Consider the following 13,080-nt stretch of genomic DNA (forward strand, 5'->3'; position numbering starts at 1 on the left):
TTCGCGAATTTTTATCACAGAAACCATTTAACGGATCGCGTTGATCTTTTTTCTATTTCAATCGGGAATGTTCAGTCCACTTTTAAACAATTTTGGAAAAAGATACAGAACGTCAATGTTCATTGAGCAATTAAATCATCTATGGTTCTTTTTAAGGGTTGGAAACCCTAAATGCGTCCTCTATTCACGAGTGTTATAGTTACACGAATGATTCCATTTTACACAACATCGTCGACAGTGTTTGAGGCGAAAAGTGATCGATTCGAATTGTAACGCCTAGACTGCGGATTTTATGCATTTATCCGACAAATGAGTAACTGCAGTTTGAGAGAGAAAGATTAGAAAAATGTAAATCACAGAAAAATTCTTCAGAATGTTGACCTTAAGAACGTATTCTCAAGATCATTGAAATATGCGAGGGGTCTGTTTTTGTGTATATAATAACTATAAAAAATTTTGATTTTCCATAAGGACCCGCAGTCCAGCACTGACGGTTAATTTGATTTGCTTTGTCGGTGAATGTTTCAGTTGATGGTGGCGCGTGTGCGTCCATGATCGGAATGTCGTGGGTCGCTTAGGGTAGCGTGATAGTGATCCGACGTGTACAATCACGGATTTGAAGAAACACACGATCACCTGTCGAGTGGACAAACAGCCCGGTGATGATAAAACCGTTTTGACCGCGAAATTTCGGAGGGGGCAAGAGAGAAACAAGTGAACCGAGAAGATGTATGCGTGTTCTGTTTGTGTGTGTATGCGTATGCGTCCTTTCGTCGTCGAAGAAGCGCGACCAGCGTCCGATAGGAAGATCTATGTCAATTTGATCCGGAAGAGAGAGACTTCTTTGAACCGCGAGTCACAAAGTCTCGAGCAGTATTTATATCGCGCTGACGATAGTGTCGCGGTGCTTTTGCGCCATGATCCCGACCTGACAGCTGTCCGCGCTCGATCTCGGACTAATGTTACACTCGATCATGGATCCGTTCCGTTTCTGCACCACCACCGATCGAAACTCGCCGCACTCGCTGGTCGACGGTTGGTTCCCTCGGGCGCGAGCACCTTTCGTCAGGATCCTCTTGAACGCTTCCCGGAACTCTGTGTTGAATATGCTGTAGATGATCGGGTTGAAGGCCGAGTTGCTGTAGCCGAGCCAAGTGAGTACCTAAAACAAATTTTTACGTAACCCTTTGCAGTTTACTTCATTCTTGATCGCGCGCGCGGGTTATTGCAGGCGCCATTTTCACAAGTTTAGAATCAATTTTCCAATTAGAGGAAATTATCTTGTGATGGATCAATCCTTCCCGATTCAAGTAGTTTCCGAAATAAAAATTCACAAGTGCTACTCGTGTTTTCGCCAAGTTGGACAAGCGTGACAAAATTCAACGCTCTGTGCTCTGAGGACGAGTTGGAAATTGGAGAAGAACATTTCATTTGGAATGAGATCCCTGCGATGACCCTATAGGGATCGGGGAAGTTTGCGGAAGAACGAGTCGTACCTGGAACGCCCGGACTGATATGCAAGTCTTGCAATACGCGGCGACGATGTTGACGCAGAAAAAGGGTACCCAGCATATTAAGAAAACACCCATAATGACGCCGACGGTGATGGCGGCCTTATGATCGGACACGTGATAAGGGCTCGTCGGCTTCGTTTTTGTCGGCGGTTTCGGCGGCTTGTTTCGAGCGCTCTTCCCGCGAAAGCTCTTGGCCATTGATGTGTCCGACAGCTTCGTCACTGCCCGGATGCTTTTCACGTGTTTCTGCGCGTAACAATAGAGCCTGCGAACAATACGATCGATTAATTTCTCACCGAAAAACCACGCGAAACGGCGACAGTCTCCTTCTTTTGACTAGTCGCGTCGTTTCTTTCGAAGAGCACGGTTTCTCCTCGTTAGCGTCGCGTATTTACTCTAGCGCTTTGTTCGCAGCCTTGGCGACCTCGGTTAGGCAAATGTGCGGACAACGTGAGCGAGGGAAAACCGTGTAGCTCTCGGTTTTTATTCGAAATATGATTCGGCAACGCTCACCTGCAATAAATTCCCAGCATTACGATGCAGGGCACGTAAAAAGATATGGAAGAGGAGACGACCGCGTAGGTGGGTGTAAGGTCTAAGGCGCACGTAGGGTTTTCCTAAAAGACAAAACGATGGAGGAGTGTGGACGCATTGTCGTGTCTCGTCGTCGATTCTCGTTTCCACCCAATCATTTTTTTTTTATTTCACGATCTTTAAAAGTCAGGGATTACGACGCGTACCTCAGGGCCGTCGTCGTAAACTATGGCTTGTTCTTCTCCTGCCCGGTGAAGGCCTAGGCTAATCGGTACAAAGGATATAAGTGCTGCGAGCAGCCACACGACTACGATCCCAGCGACCGCCACTCTCCTCGTTACCCAACGACCGTATCTGTTCAACAGAAACACCATCATTTTATCGTACGTGCCTCGTGTTTAACATAGTCGCTGCGCATATCAACTATACGAAATTACAAGTGCATCGCGAATCTTGAAAGAAAATGTTCATTTCGGCCAAGAGCGTTGACACTTTTAACCAGTTAGCTGTTGCGACCTCTTTGAAAAATGTGTACCTAAGTTGCGTCGCAAAAATTAACCGCTGTTTGAATTATAGCTGTTTTGACGAGTATATTCGTCACGACACAAAATATTGCCATTTCTTCATGACGAGTATACTCGTCAAGCACAGTTAACTGGTTAATTTACTCAGTCTTCAGAATAATTTTAAGACTTCGCCCCTTGCACTACGATTGTTTACCCCTTGACGACAACAATCGCATTTCATTTCGGTTGGAACGTTTAAAAAATATCTGGAAATCTTCGTCTCGACATAGTCTGTGCCCTGATTTGGTGGCTTTTAACTTTGGCTGGGAGAGAAAGAAACTCACCTGAGAGGATCCTTGATATGGATGTAACGGTCGAGGGATATCGCGCATAGATTCAAAATGGAGGCAGTGCTGCACATTACATCGAACGCGATCCAAGTGTCGCAGAACCGCGGGCCGAACATCCAATATCCGAGGAGATCGTTGACCCCGGCGAACGTCATGACCAGACAGCCGACGAACAGATCGGCGATCGCGAGGGACGCCAGGAACAGATTCCCTATCCTCCGTAGCCCACGGTCCGTGTAAATTGCCACGCAGACGAGGATGTTGCCCGCGACGGATAAAAATATCAATATCAGGAAGAGGAAACCTGAAAGACACACCCGGAACCAACTCGGATAGAATCGACAGGATTTCGCGCGAATGGCTCGCTCGCCCCTCGAACAACCGCGAAAATAACGTTTCTCCGTAAACCGGGCCTTCCTGATTAAAACCCTTAACACGTTAAACGCCTCGCCGGTCCTTATGGACCTAACTATGGCCTGAACGGAACGGCAAGTAAAATCGGGCTGGGCACTTAACGTGTTAACAATCCGCTAGTAGTGTCCGATAGATAGCCTTCCAAACTGGGTCATACGATTATACGGAAAACTTTCGAATCTCCTTAGAACCAGCGAGAGAAGAATCCTTTTACCACGAGCAACAATTCGATTAGTATAAAATCTCATATACCGAATTAAGGGTTAAAACAAGAAAAGAATCAAGTACAACCTGCGTCTAGCAAAAAGATAGGACATTGGAACATTTAGAGCGTCGTATTTCATAAACAAAGCCGAAATAATCGAAACGATGACGGAAACCCCTAAAAATTTCGCGTGTACTACACGATATCGCCGCTCAGTATCATTGTTCGATTCAAAAGAAAGCTTGAAAACGCTCGGTTCAGGGGAAAGCTTTCGAGCTTTCGGTTGAAAAGAGAGTGAAGCAACCGGTTGCACGCGGACCGGAGGAGTGACAGAAAGAAAAGAAGAGCGCAGAATGTACGGAACGTGCAAGGCCCACGGAGATTGTACGAGGTCGGATCAAAGTTTTCGTGACCACCTCGGCCTCTCGCGAAGGGTTGTCTTTGAGGGGCGAGTCGCGATCGATCAAATGGGAGGTTTAGCGAACCAACTAGAAGCACCGACAACAGCGAGAAAGCGTCTTCAGGCAGATCTTCTTCTTCCCCTTCTGTAACATTATTCTGCGAACAGAGAAAAACGTCGCGTCGGTGTGTCATCGATACGCTGCTTCTTTTCGTGCGGACAATGGGTCTCACGGTGTACTGTAGTCTAAGCGTATCTAAACCAACGTGTAAACATGCTCCGGTGGATCTGTTCGAACGTACGTATGCTTAGATGCATCTCGAGGGACAAAGGTATAGGTGCGTAGGAGTGGGAGTACTAAACATATAACAAAGCTGCCGAAAACGAATATTTTGTTCGCTCATCTTTCAAAGAGAGCTCGCTGATATCAACAGAGAAGCGTCTCTAGGTAAAGCATAAATTGCCGAGCAAAAATTGCAAACTGACTTGTGTCAAATTGAATTGAATTCGATCTGGTTGGTACTAATTCTGAGTTTCTTGTAACGCAGTACGAATTAATCGCGTTATAGGAGGTAGTTCACTGTAGTTTTATATTTCCAGCGGTTTTGTGTTTCCTGTCGAAAATATATTCGACGCGGCAGAGGTTTCTGACTGCGAGGACAGAGTGCATATAGCGTGTGGCGGGATGCCCGCGTTCCACGTTCGGATACTTCTATTTTCTCCTGTTATTTTCCCGATATTTCACGGCAAAGCTGCAGATACACCCAGGAATACTCTCGAGATTCGTATTCACGGAAAATCGATAGTACAGACGGACCAAGATGACGTTGGGTTTACAGGCTCTTTACTTCCGCTTGAACGCGTTGTCTGTCAAGCCGTGTCCTATCTCGCCTCGAAGACACGTAAAAATATCGAGGCGAAGGGTGCCAGGGGGAACACCTATGAATAGAGTCGGTCAGGCATCGTTTCTCGAATTTCGCTTTCTCCTCTCATTATCATACGCTAATGAGATTCGAGACGGTGACACGCGCTCCAAGCACCTGTCGGACGCGTGTACCGCCCGTTCGAGCAATCCATTCCAGCGTTACACCTGTTTCCCACATCGATTTCGCGCCTATCCTATCGAAAGCTTTCGAAAACATTCGCAGGAACTCTCTTGGGCGTCGACAAATCTTCTATCGATCGAGATCCACCGATTTCATCACCAGATCTTTAACGCTTTCTCCGTCAGCGATTATTTAATAGTTCTCAATAATTTGTGATTCACAGCTAAGAATTTCTCAGCAAATCTTTCAATGGCAATTTTAACGTAGAGCCAACAGTCAAATAACTTGGATCGGAGATTGTTGCGTGAAGGGAAAGTTTTCTGTTGCTTTTGGAGAATTTCATTAATAAGTTTCATTGAAGAGATCCCACCGCGGTATTCGCGAATAGGTAAACTTTGGACGAATTTCGTTCACAGGTAATTAGTAAATGGAAAGTACAGTTTCTATGAAACGAATACACGTAACTCTCGGTTTCGCGTTTCAAGTTTCAATTCGTCGAGAGGCAAAAATGTCGCAAAACGACGGAGTGATTCGCTGCTATTCCACGTTAGTTTTGCAAGTAAAAGAAATTCTAGTTTTTTTCGTGGGGTTTGTCCGACTCGCAAATCCTCGCAGATAGAAATCGACGAACAATTTCCAATTTTCTCCGGTTCGCTTTCTTCCCATCACCTAAACCCGCTTCCGTTGTTCGCGTGTACACGAGACAGAGAAAGAGAGAGAGAGAGAGAGGGGATTCCGGCTATTCAGGAGTGCAGGAAATTTATGGTCGTGTTTAGCTCGAATAATCGGGACCCCGGAGCGTCCGTAGAAATCGAAACTTGTCTCCGATCGTCTCGTTAATCTCCGGGGGGAAAGCGAAATTTGCGTTTCGGAGGATCGTTTGGGAAACCCATAGATCGATCTGTCATCTTCCAAACGTTTTCTCCTTTGCCTGGTGTTTCCCTCGATGACATGGGAACTTTCCATTTTTACGGAGGAAAGCAACCTCTCGCAAAAATCGCGATCGCGCAGCGTCTCCGTATAATGGCTTTTGTGTTTTCTTCGACGAGACAAAACGAATTAAAGAAACAATAGTCTACCGCGAACAGGATGAGCTATCCACGTTCGAGAGTTCTCTTCGCGGTTGTACCCGCTTCCCGGCTACGAATTTCTTTCTTCGTTAATCTCCATTTCTGTTCCCGGCGCGATCTTTCATTTGCTCTCTTGCAGCTTGTTCCTATCCCGTTCCCGTTCGTTCGCGTGCGCTGTTGCTGCACCGTTGCGAGCTGCATTTCCAACGTTGCGTCGCGTCGCGCGGCCCCCAGTTGAAAAACGGAATCTTTCCGTAAACGAATGAATAACTAAACAAACAATTGCCTACGCGATTCTCTTTTCTCTAGGGCTCCGAGAAGCAACGGACGCTGCATCGGAGTCGAACGCGTCCGTCTCTGTCCACGGTGCAGAGTATACCTCGCAGCGAATCACGGGAGGAGAACAACCATAATCCTCGAGAGACCTAATTTGTCCCATTTTTTGACAAAATCTGAGCAGAGGTTTGATACTTCACAGTGCACGCCACATCAATCGGAAGGAACTGGTACCAAGCTTCCTTCAATAACTTCAAAAAGCTGAAAACAGTACATCCATACTTAAATTTTTGCAATCTTTGTACTCTTTTGAATCGCCCCTACCCATTTTTGGCATAAACCAATATAATGGGGGATGAACCGTGATGAATAAAATTAGAAATTGTGTAATAACATGATCTGACGTTTTAAGAATCGAATATTTCGCTCGTTATTATTACGGAAGCTTAGTTGTCCGTGGTTAATTGCTCCCACGATTTTTGTGCTGATTGAATCAATTCCCAGTTTCTTGTTTCTCATTATCGGAATCGTCTATCCCGGACACTCGATTCCTTTGCCTCGACGTTTGCCCCCCCCCCTCTCTCTTCTCCCCTGATTTGCCCGTGTTGCGGAGAACGGAGCGTCGAGTTTCGGTATACATAAATGGAAATCGAACTCCGCTTTCCTCCGTAGCAATTATCGAGTCCACGTTCCGCCCTTCGCTGTCGAGAGCCACGGAATCGGTTCCGAGGCGATCTTTGTGGTTTTCGTATGGACTTTTTAACGAATAACGAAAAGTTCCGAGCAAATTGCGCGGCGGGTTCCCGCGAAAGGGCGAGGGAAACTTTTTCGAGGGAACTTCTTCTCCGCCGGGGGAACAATAGGAACGGGGGAAACGGGAAAAGGGAGAGGGGAAACACGGGAAACGGGACGCGTCGCGTCGGTTCCCGAATCGAGTTACCGCGCGGCGCGTGAAAAATGAACGTCGAGCGGCGACGAATCGCGCACGGCCGCCGAATAAATATTTGATTCTCCATTATCACCGTCGCTGCCCCGATTTGGACAGGGCAGTCGCGAAACGGCGAACAATGGTCGGCGCCCCCGGTTCTCGGACAACGGAAAAATTATTGTCCTAACGCCGCGCGTTTTCACGCTGTCCGGCCCGTTTCCCCGGTTGTTTCTACAGTTATTCATTTATTTACGGGACGTGCCGCTCGCGCGAACACCCCCAGCATATTTGTTCGACGATAATAGCGATAGTTCCGCCGGCAGTGGATTTAATGCAGTTTTAATCGACCAATATATTTGTACATGCAGATATATTTACTGTGCCGGTGTATTTGTCCGTTCTGGACCTTCCCCGTGCGAACAGCGTCCCGGGGTTTTCTCTGCCGGGGAGCATTTCCGAGAAATTTTCCCACTGGGAGCATTTCCATCAGATTTTCTCGCTGGGACATTAACTTTTAATTCCGCGGCTGCACTCGGACGCGGTACATGGCTGCGGAACGCTCCGTCGACGGATGGAACGTCCGGCAAAAGTCCCGTGTTCCCCAAGAACAGCCGGGCTTCGAATGGACGGAGCACGCATAATTGTGCCATTAAACGAACGCGAAACGCGCCAACGTTTCCAATCGACTGTTTCGATCGATGGGGCTCGCGATATCGTCGAACGCGCGATGTCCGGATAATGGAAGCATCGAGATTTAACCAAACAACGGCAGAGTGTTTCGAGTGCTGCGATGTTTTCGATGCGATTCGAAACGGCGCGGCAGCGGCCACCGTCATTACGCGAATTCCGAATTTGGATACGATTATCAAGGATGCGCCATCGAGGAGAATTCGCTTTCCAATCATTTCGGTGAATAACGACGGAAAATCGAGTTAACTTCTATGATACGTGTCACAGATTCAAAAATATCAAATAAACACGGGACTCGAGAACCACGCCCCTTTCCGGGGAATTTTAAGCAGAGGGGCAACGAGGCCACGCCCATTTAGGACATTCTGGACGAAGGAAAATAAAGCTACGTCGGCCCATTCAGAGCACTCTGAACAAGAGAAAACTACGTCTACTTAGAACACTCTAGACAGTGACTGTAACAAAACCACGCCTTTTCGGAACAGTTTACGGAGAGGGGCAGTGAGACCACGCCCATTTAGAGCACTCTGCGCGAAGAGCAACGAAGCTACGCCGATTCGGAGCATTGCCATACTCAGTAACAAAGTTACGTTTATTCAGGCACTTTAGACACAAAAAGCAACGAAACCAGATCTAATCAAGGTATTCTATGTCGGCAAAGGAACAAAACCACGCCGGATTGTAGTGCTCGAGCAATTATAGTTTCGCTGAACTTTGGATTAGGAATTTAAATCTTCAGTAACCACCGAAAACGCGAGTTCTGGAGTGCATATTCGCCGGGGCGACACGCTCGAGTTTCAGAAGTATTTGCGAACAGTTTGCAAACTGTTTCCCGGCGAGTGCGGAGCCCTTGACATGCCGGAAAGTGGAATCCAACGGGACGACGTTCCCTTGTCTGTCTCGGACGCGTTTGCTAGCAAAAGCAGTCCGCCGAGCCGCGCCGCGGTCCCTGTAAAATAAACGAGCGCAGCCGCGAATCTAATTTCGCCGGATAACTTCAAAAAACTCCGTCTATCCGAGGGAAATGGTTTCTTTATTCGACGCTCGTATTCACGGGAAGACGGTTTTGTGCGAAGCCCCGTCGTCGTTGTTCCGCGAGAACTTTCCCGTTTTCGTTCTCCGGGAGGCTGGGGCCTTTTTCTCCCGTTCGTAACTTGTAATTCGAGATTACGGGCACGAACTCCGACCAATCCGCCCGCGATTCGATAAGGAAAGTTCGCAGCGAAGAGATTCCGTCGGATTTCCGTCCCGCCTTCCCGATTGCGTCGGCAAATATTAGACTTTCGCAAGAGTGTCACGCAGTCGAGCACCTTTGCCAGTCTCGCAGACAACGAAATCCGAAAGACAATTCTCGGCCCGTTTACGCCAAGTCCTCGAAAACAGTCTCTCGTCCCCGTGATTCCAGCAAATGTCAGCATCCGCGGGGTTTACCGAGGACGCGACGAAAATGAGTCAGAGTTCCGAGCGAGGATCCTCAAAAGCCGTCCGTGAGTCAAAGGATTCGGTGTGCAGTTTTTTCGGTAAAAATTACTTTCTTGCGGCCGTTCTTTCGAGCGAAACGGGACGAGATCACTTCGCGGGCTTGTTATAACAGCAACAATACTGTTTCCGTTGTCGGGGCATTTTGTGGTTCGAACACTTGACAGAGAACGCGATGCTATAGTGCATTATTATACTCCGACGAGAACCTATGCGCAAGACACGAACAGAGTGCCCCGTGGGGCACTGGAGCGACGAAGCTCCGCCCACTCGGGGCACTTTGGACTCGAGACGCAACGGAACCGAGTTGGTTGAAGTTTCGCAAACAAATAAAACTGTTTTTGATTTCCAGTTTCTTCTTTGATCTTCGATTTATTGAATTTCCTTAAATAAGATGAAAGGATGAAATTTCGTAGGCTAGAATAGCAAAGAAGGAATTATTGAATGCAAAATCGCTGATATATGTATAATATGTATTAGTGTTTGAGCCTTGTTGAACTTACCAAGTATAGATGAAATGAAATGTAGGTAATATATTAAAAAACACTTAATTAAATGCACTAAATATAACTTAATTATACGTAGAATAAATATATACCACACATAAAGACATAAATGCAACAAAACGAAAAAATAGAATATAAGGTTTAAGTAATAGAAAAAATGTTTTGAATCTTTCAGAACGAGTCTCTCTGAATGATATTCTTTCAACTGAATGCCAATAGCAACTGCCTGCTTCCTACGGGACATAAACTTTTTCTGAATGTCGTTTCAAACAATGTTATACTCAACGTATACTCTATAATCTAAACAGTTCGTTAGGAGTGTTTAGAATCAGTTTCACGTTTCACAAGCCTTCGACGATAGATATGTATAAATGTAGCAATAGTATTAAAAAACTGTTATTGTTCATTATTTTTCTTAAATAAGTTAATCAAAAAAAAATATTTCTTAAAATGGCTATATATGTTACTTCAGGTATAAACATAAAATTATTGTAAAAATGTACATATTTAAAAAACTTTAAATCAAATATACGAATGTATACATATACTGTAAGACGCGTCGCCAAGTGAGATTCCTGAGACATTTGAACAACAATAATTTGTAAAGTGATTTGAGGTGGTTTACGATTCTTGCATAATTATATAGGGAAAAATATACCGAAAATGTTCCGATTTGTCCGGATGGTTAACTTTTTGCAACTTAGAAGATATGTCTTTCTGAACCTAAAAAATTTTGCAAATGTACCCTTCTGTATTCAGTATTATCTTTCAACTAGATTATTTACAGTAATAATTATTAAATGATATCGTTTTCATCGCAAAAGTCTGCTCTTCAATTAAAAAAAAAAAAGAACGAGAGAAGATACTAAATAGGATCGTCAGGATATCGCATTAAAGAGAAGAAATGTTTGTGGCAAAAAATACTGTTCTTAAAACGTCCTAGTTTCAATGTTTATTACAACTATAATATTTAGTAAATTGTACTAATCTCTTCATTTTCGAGGTCCATGGACATTTAAGAAATAATGTTCATTGATTAGATATCGTTACGAGAAAGTTCGTTTTGGACTAGATGTCACTTAACTTTCCGATCCGGACTATTGTGCGCCGTTAGAAATCATGTTTAATTAAAGCGTCCCGTGCAGCAGTATCGCCGAAACAATGGCGCGGCGCGGCGGCTGCACAGATCATTTCGAAGACAGCAGTAAAGCCCCGTCTTTTCGGAGCAATCTCCTGCGCCAGCTGAAAATCCGTGAACTCATCGCGCCGTCACGACGGAGGAAATCTAAGAAAACTGATTCACTTTTACATCATTCTTTTATTTCCCGTCCGTGTTTTTATGCCCCGTCGTCGTAGGGAACTTTATGCTCGACGCAGAGATTCTGCTTTTCCTCGTGCCTTGTAGACGATCGATCGTCGGGATCCAAGATCGAAGGATGTTCTCGGAGTAATGGGGACCTCGGAGGTTGCCAAACAGGAGGAGGAGGAGGAGCTTTAATTAGTCGAAATTCGAGCCGGGAGCTTCGTTTGCGTTTTTCATTCGTTCTTTCGGTCTTAAGGACCGGGCTGAATTTTTTTCCGAAGCCTCCGCGAAAAGGGCGACGAGGAAGACGTGTCCGTTTCTCTCGTTTTTCCCCATTGGTCCCGGTGTCTTTTCGCCGTCAGGAATTTGTCACGGAGATCTAGCTACGGTCTTCTCTTCGAGGCCGAGGTCGCCGGATTCTCTGGAACGTGACCCGCGAGCGTAAACGTTGCCGACGTCGACGTCGTCTCAGAGATTCGTCGAATTTGGTCGTTGGATAGCAGAGCACGATAGCTTCTTGGCCGATGCGGTCGCGAGCGCTGTGGAAAAATTGATTTTCCTTAAAGCCGCGCACACACGGCACACGATTACGTTTATCGATCACGCGTCCGACCACCGGTTCGTTTTATTTTCAGCGTGGTCGCCGCCGCTGGTTCGACGGATTCCGATACACGCGATTATAGCGAGCGGATTCGCAAAACCAACGGGAGACACTCCGAACTGACGCCTATGGGTCTTAATGTAACTCTGAGAGGACATAATCCTTGCACAAAAAATATTAAACCCATATGTCTTGTTATCGGTCATATCGAAGGGGTGAAAGCAGCCCCAACGTATGGGGTGAAATCATATTCGGTCGTATATCTCGGAAACTGTGAAAGCCAGAGGGGGATGGTTTACAAAGAAGATTTGTGATTCTTTCAATAAAGAATTCAGCTACGTAAACCAATTTCAACTGTCTCCATTCGTTCAGTAAGTATAGTGCACACATTTCAAGATAGCGCAGTACGAATACACCGAAATATTTCGACATTTTCGGAAAAATAGTGTAGGAATATATTTGAATGAAATTCCTACGTCTTAGGTGTGACGCGTATCGGGTAGAGTGATCTCATACCGATTTCACTATAGTCCTTTATACTCTTTCGACAAGTCGATACTTAATGACAACTCGATACTAAATACTTTAATAACGCTCGCGACTCTCGCTTCTCTAACTCTCGCTCTACTGACTCTTTACCGACTGACACTCTCTCGACTGACTCTCTACCGACTGACTGACATAACATCCCTCGCATTCGTCCCTTTTATACAAGGCCCACTTTTATTCTTCCTCTCTTGCACTGTCATTCTCTCTCTATCAGTTTCACTTCCATTCGGAAAACCCAAACAGTCACGTACGCCCAGCGCTTGGCGCCCCTAAACACTTTACTCTTGTCACCGAGACCCAAACACTCTTCTTTCACACTTCGGCCCAAACAGACTCCCTTTCACGTCGGACCCAATCACGTTGGCGCCACGATGCACAGTGGTGCCAACGCGGCAAAAATCCATTCTATAAATTTTCGATTTTTATAAAAAAAAAAATTATTTTTGTATAGCCTAATAGTGCGTGCATGATGTGCCAAAGTCAGATTTTTGAAAAAAAATTTTTGTTACGGAGATATACGCATGGTAAATAACCATTTCTACGCTCCTGGGAATTCATCAGTTTTCAGTGCGATAGTTATGTAATTACTCCGCCTATAATTGAATACTTAGGGGTCTACAAATCATATGGGTTATTGCAAATGGCTTCAACTATTAACTGGCAAAAAAATTTTCCAAAAAAAGTTGTTTAACATTCAGTAATATGTACT

The 13,080-nt window shown here is 45.5% G+C and overlaps 1 protein-coding gene across 2 annotated transcripts in view; it reads right to left on the minus strand.

Moving 5' to 3' along the window:
• Positions 1–13,080, minus strand: part of Dop1 (dopamine receptor, D1) — a 72,497-nt gene that overhangs the window by 1,118 nt on the left and 58,299 nt on the right. Inside the window, exons 2-7 of one of the 2 annotated variants that reach the window (XM_076794782.1) lie at positions 4,009–4,081; positions 2,899–3,208; positions 2,255–2,402; positions 2,028–2,131; positions 1,497–1,779; positions 929–1,162 (exon numbers count right to left, since the gene is read on the minus strand). In XM_076794782.1, coding sequence (XP_076650897.1) covers positions 929–1,162; positions 1,497–1,779; positions 2,028–2,131; positions 2,255–2,402; positions 2,899–3,208; positions 4,009–4,081 — 1,152 coding nt within the window. Of the gene's footprint in view, positions 1–928; positions 1,163–1,496; positions 1,780–2,027; positions 2,132–2,254; positions 2,403–2,898; positions 3,209–4,008; positions 4,137–13,080 lie in introns of those variants that run through there. The other variant, XM_076794781.1, reaches the window with a different exon arrangement.

This window comes from Halictus rubicundus, chromosome 10 (assembly GCF_050948215.1).
Source record: "Halictus rubicundus isolate RS-2024b chromosome 10, iyHalRubi1_principal, whole genome shotgun sequence".
Taxonomy (NCBI): domain Eukaryota; kingdom Metazoa; phylum Arthropoda; class Insecta; order Hymenoptera; family Halictidae; genus Halictus; species Halictus rubicundus.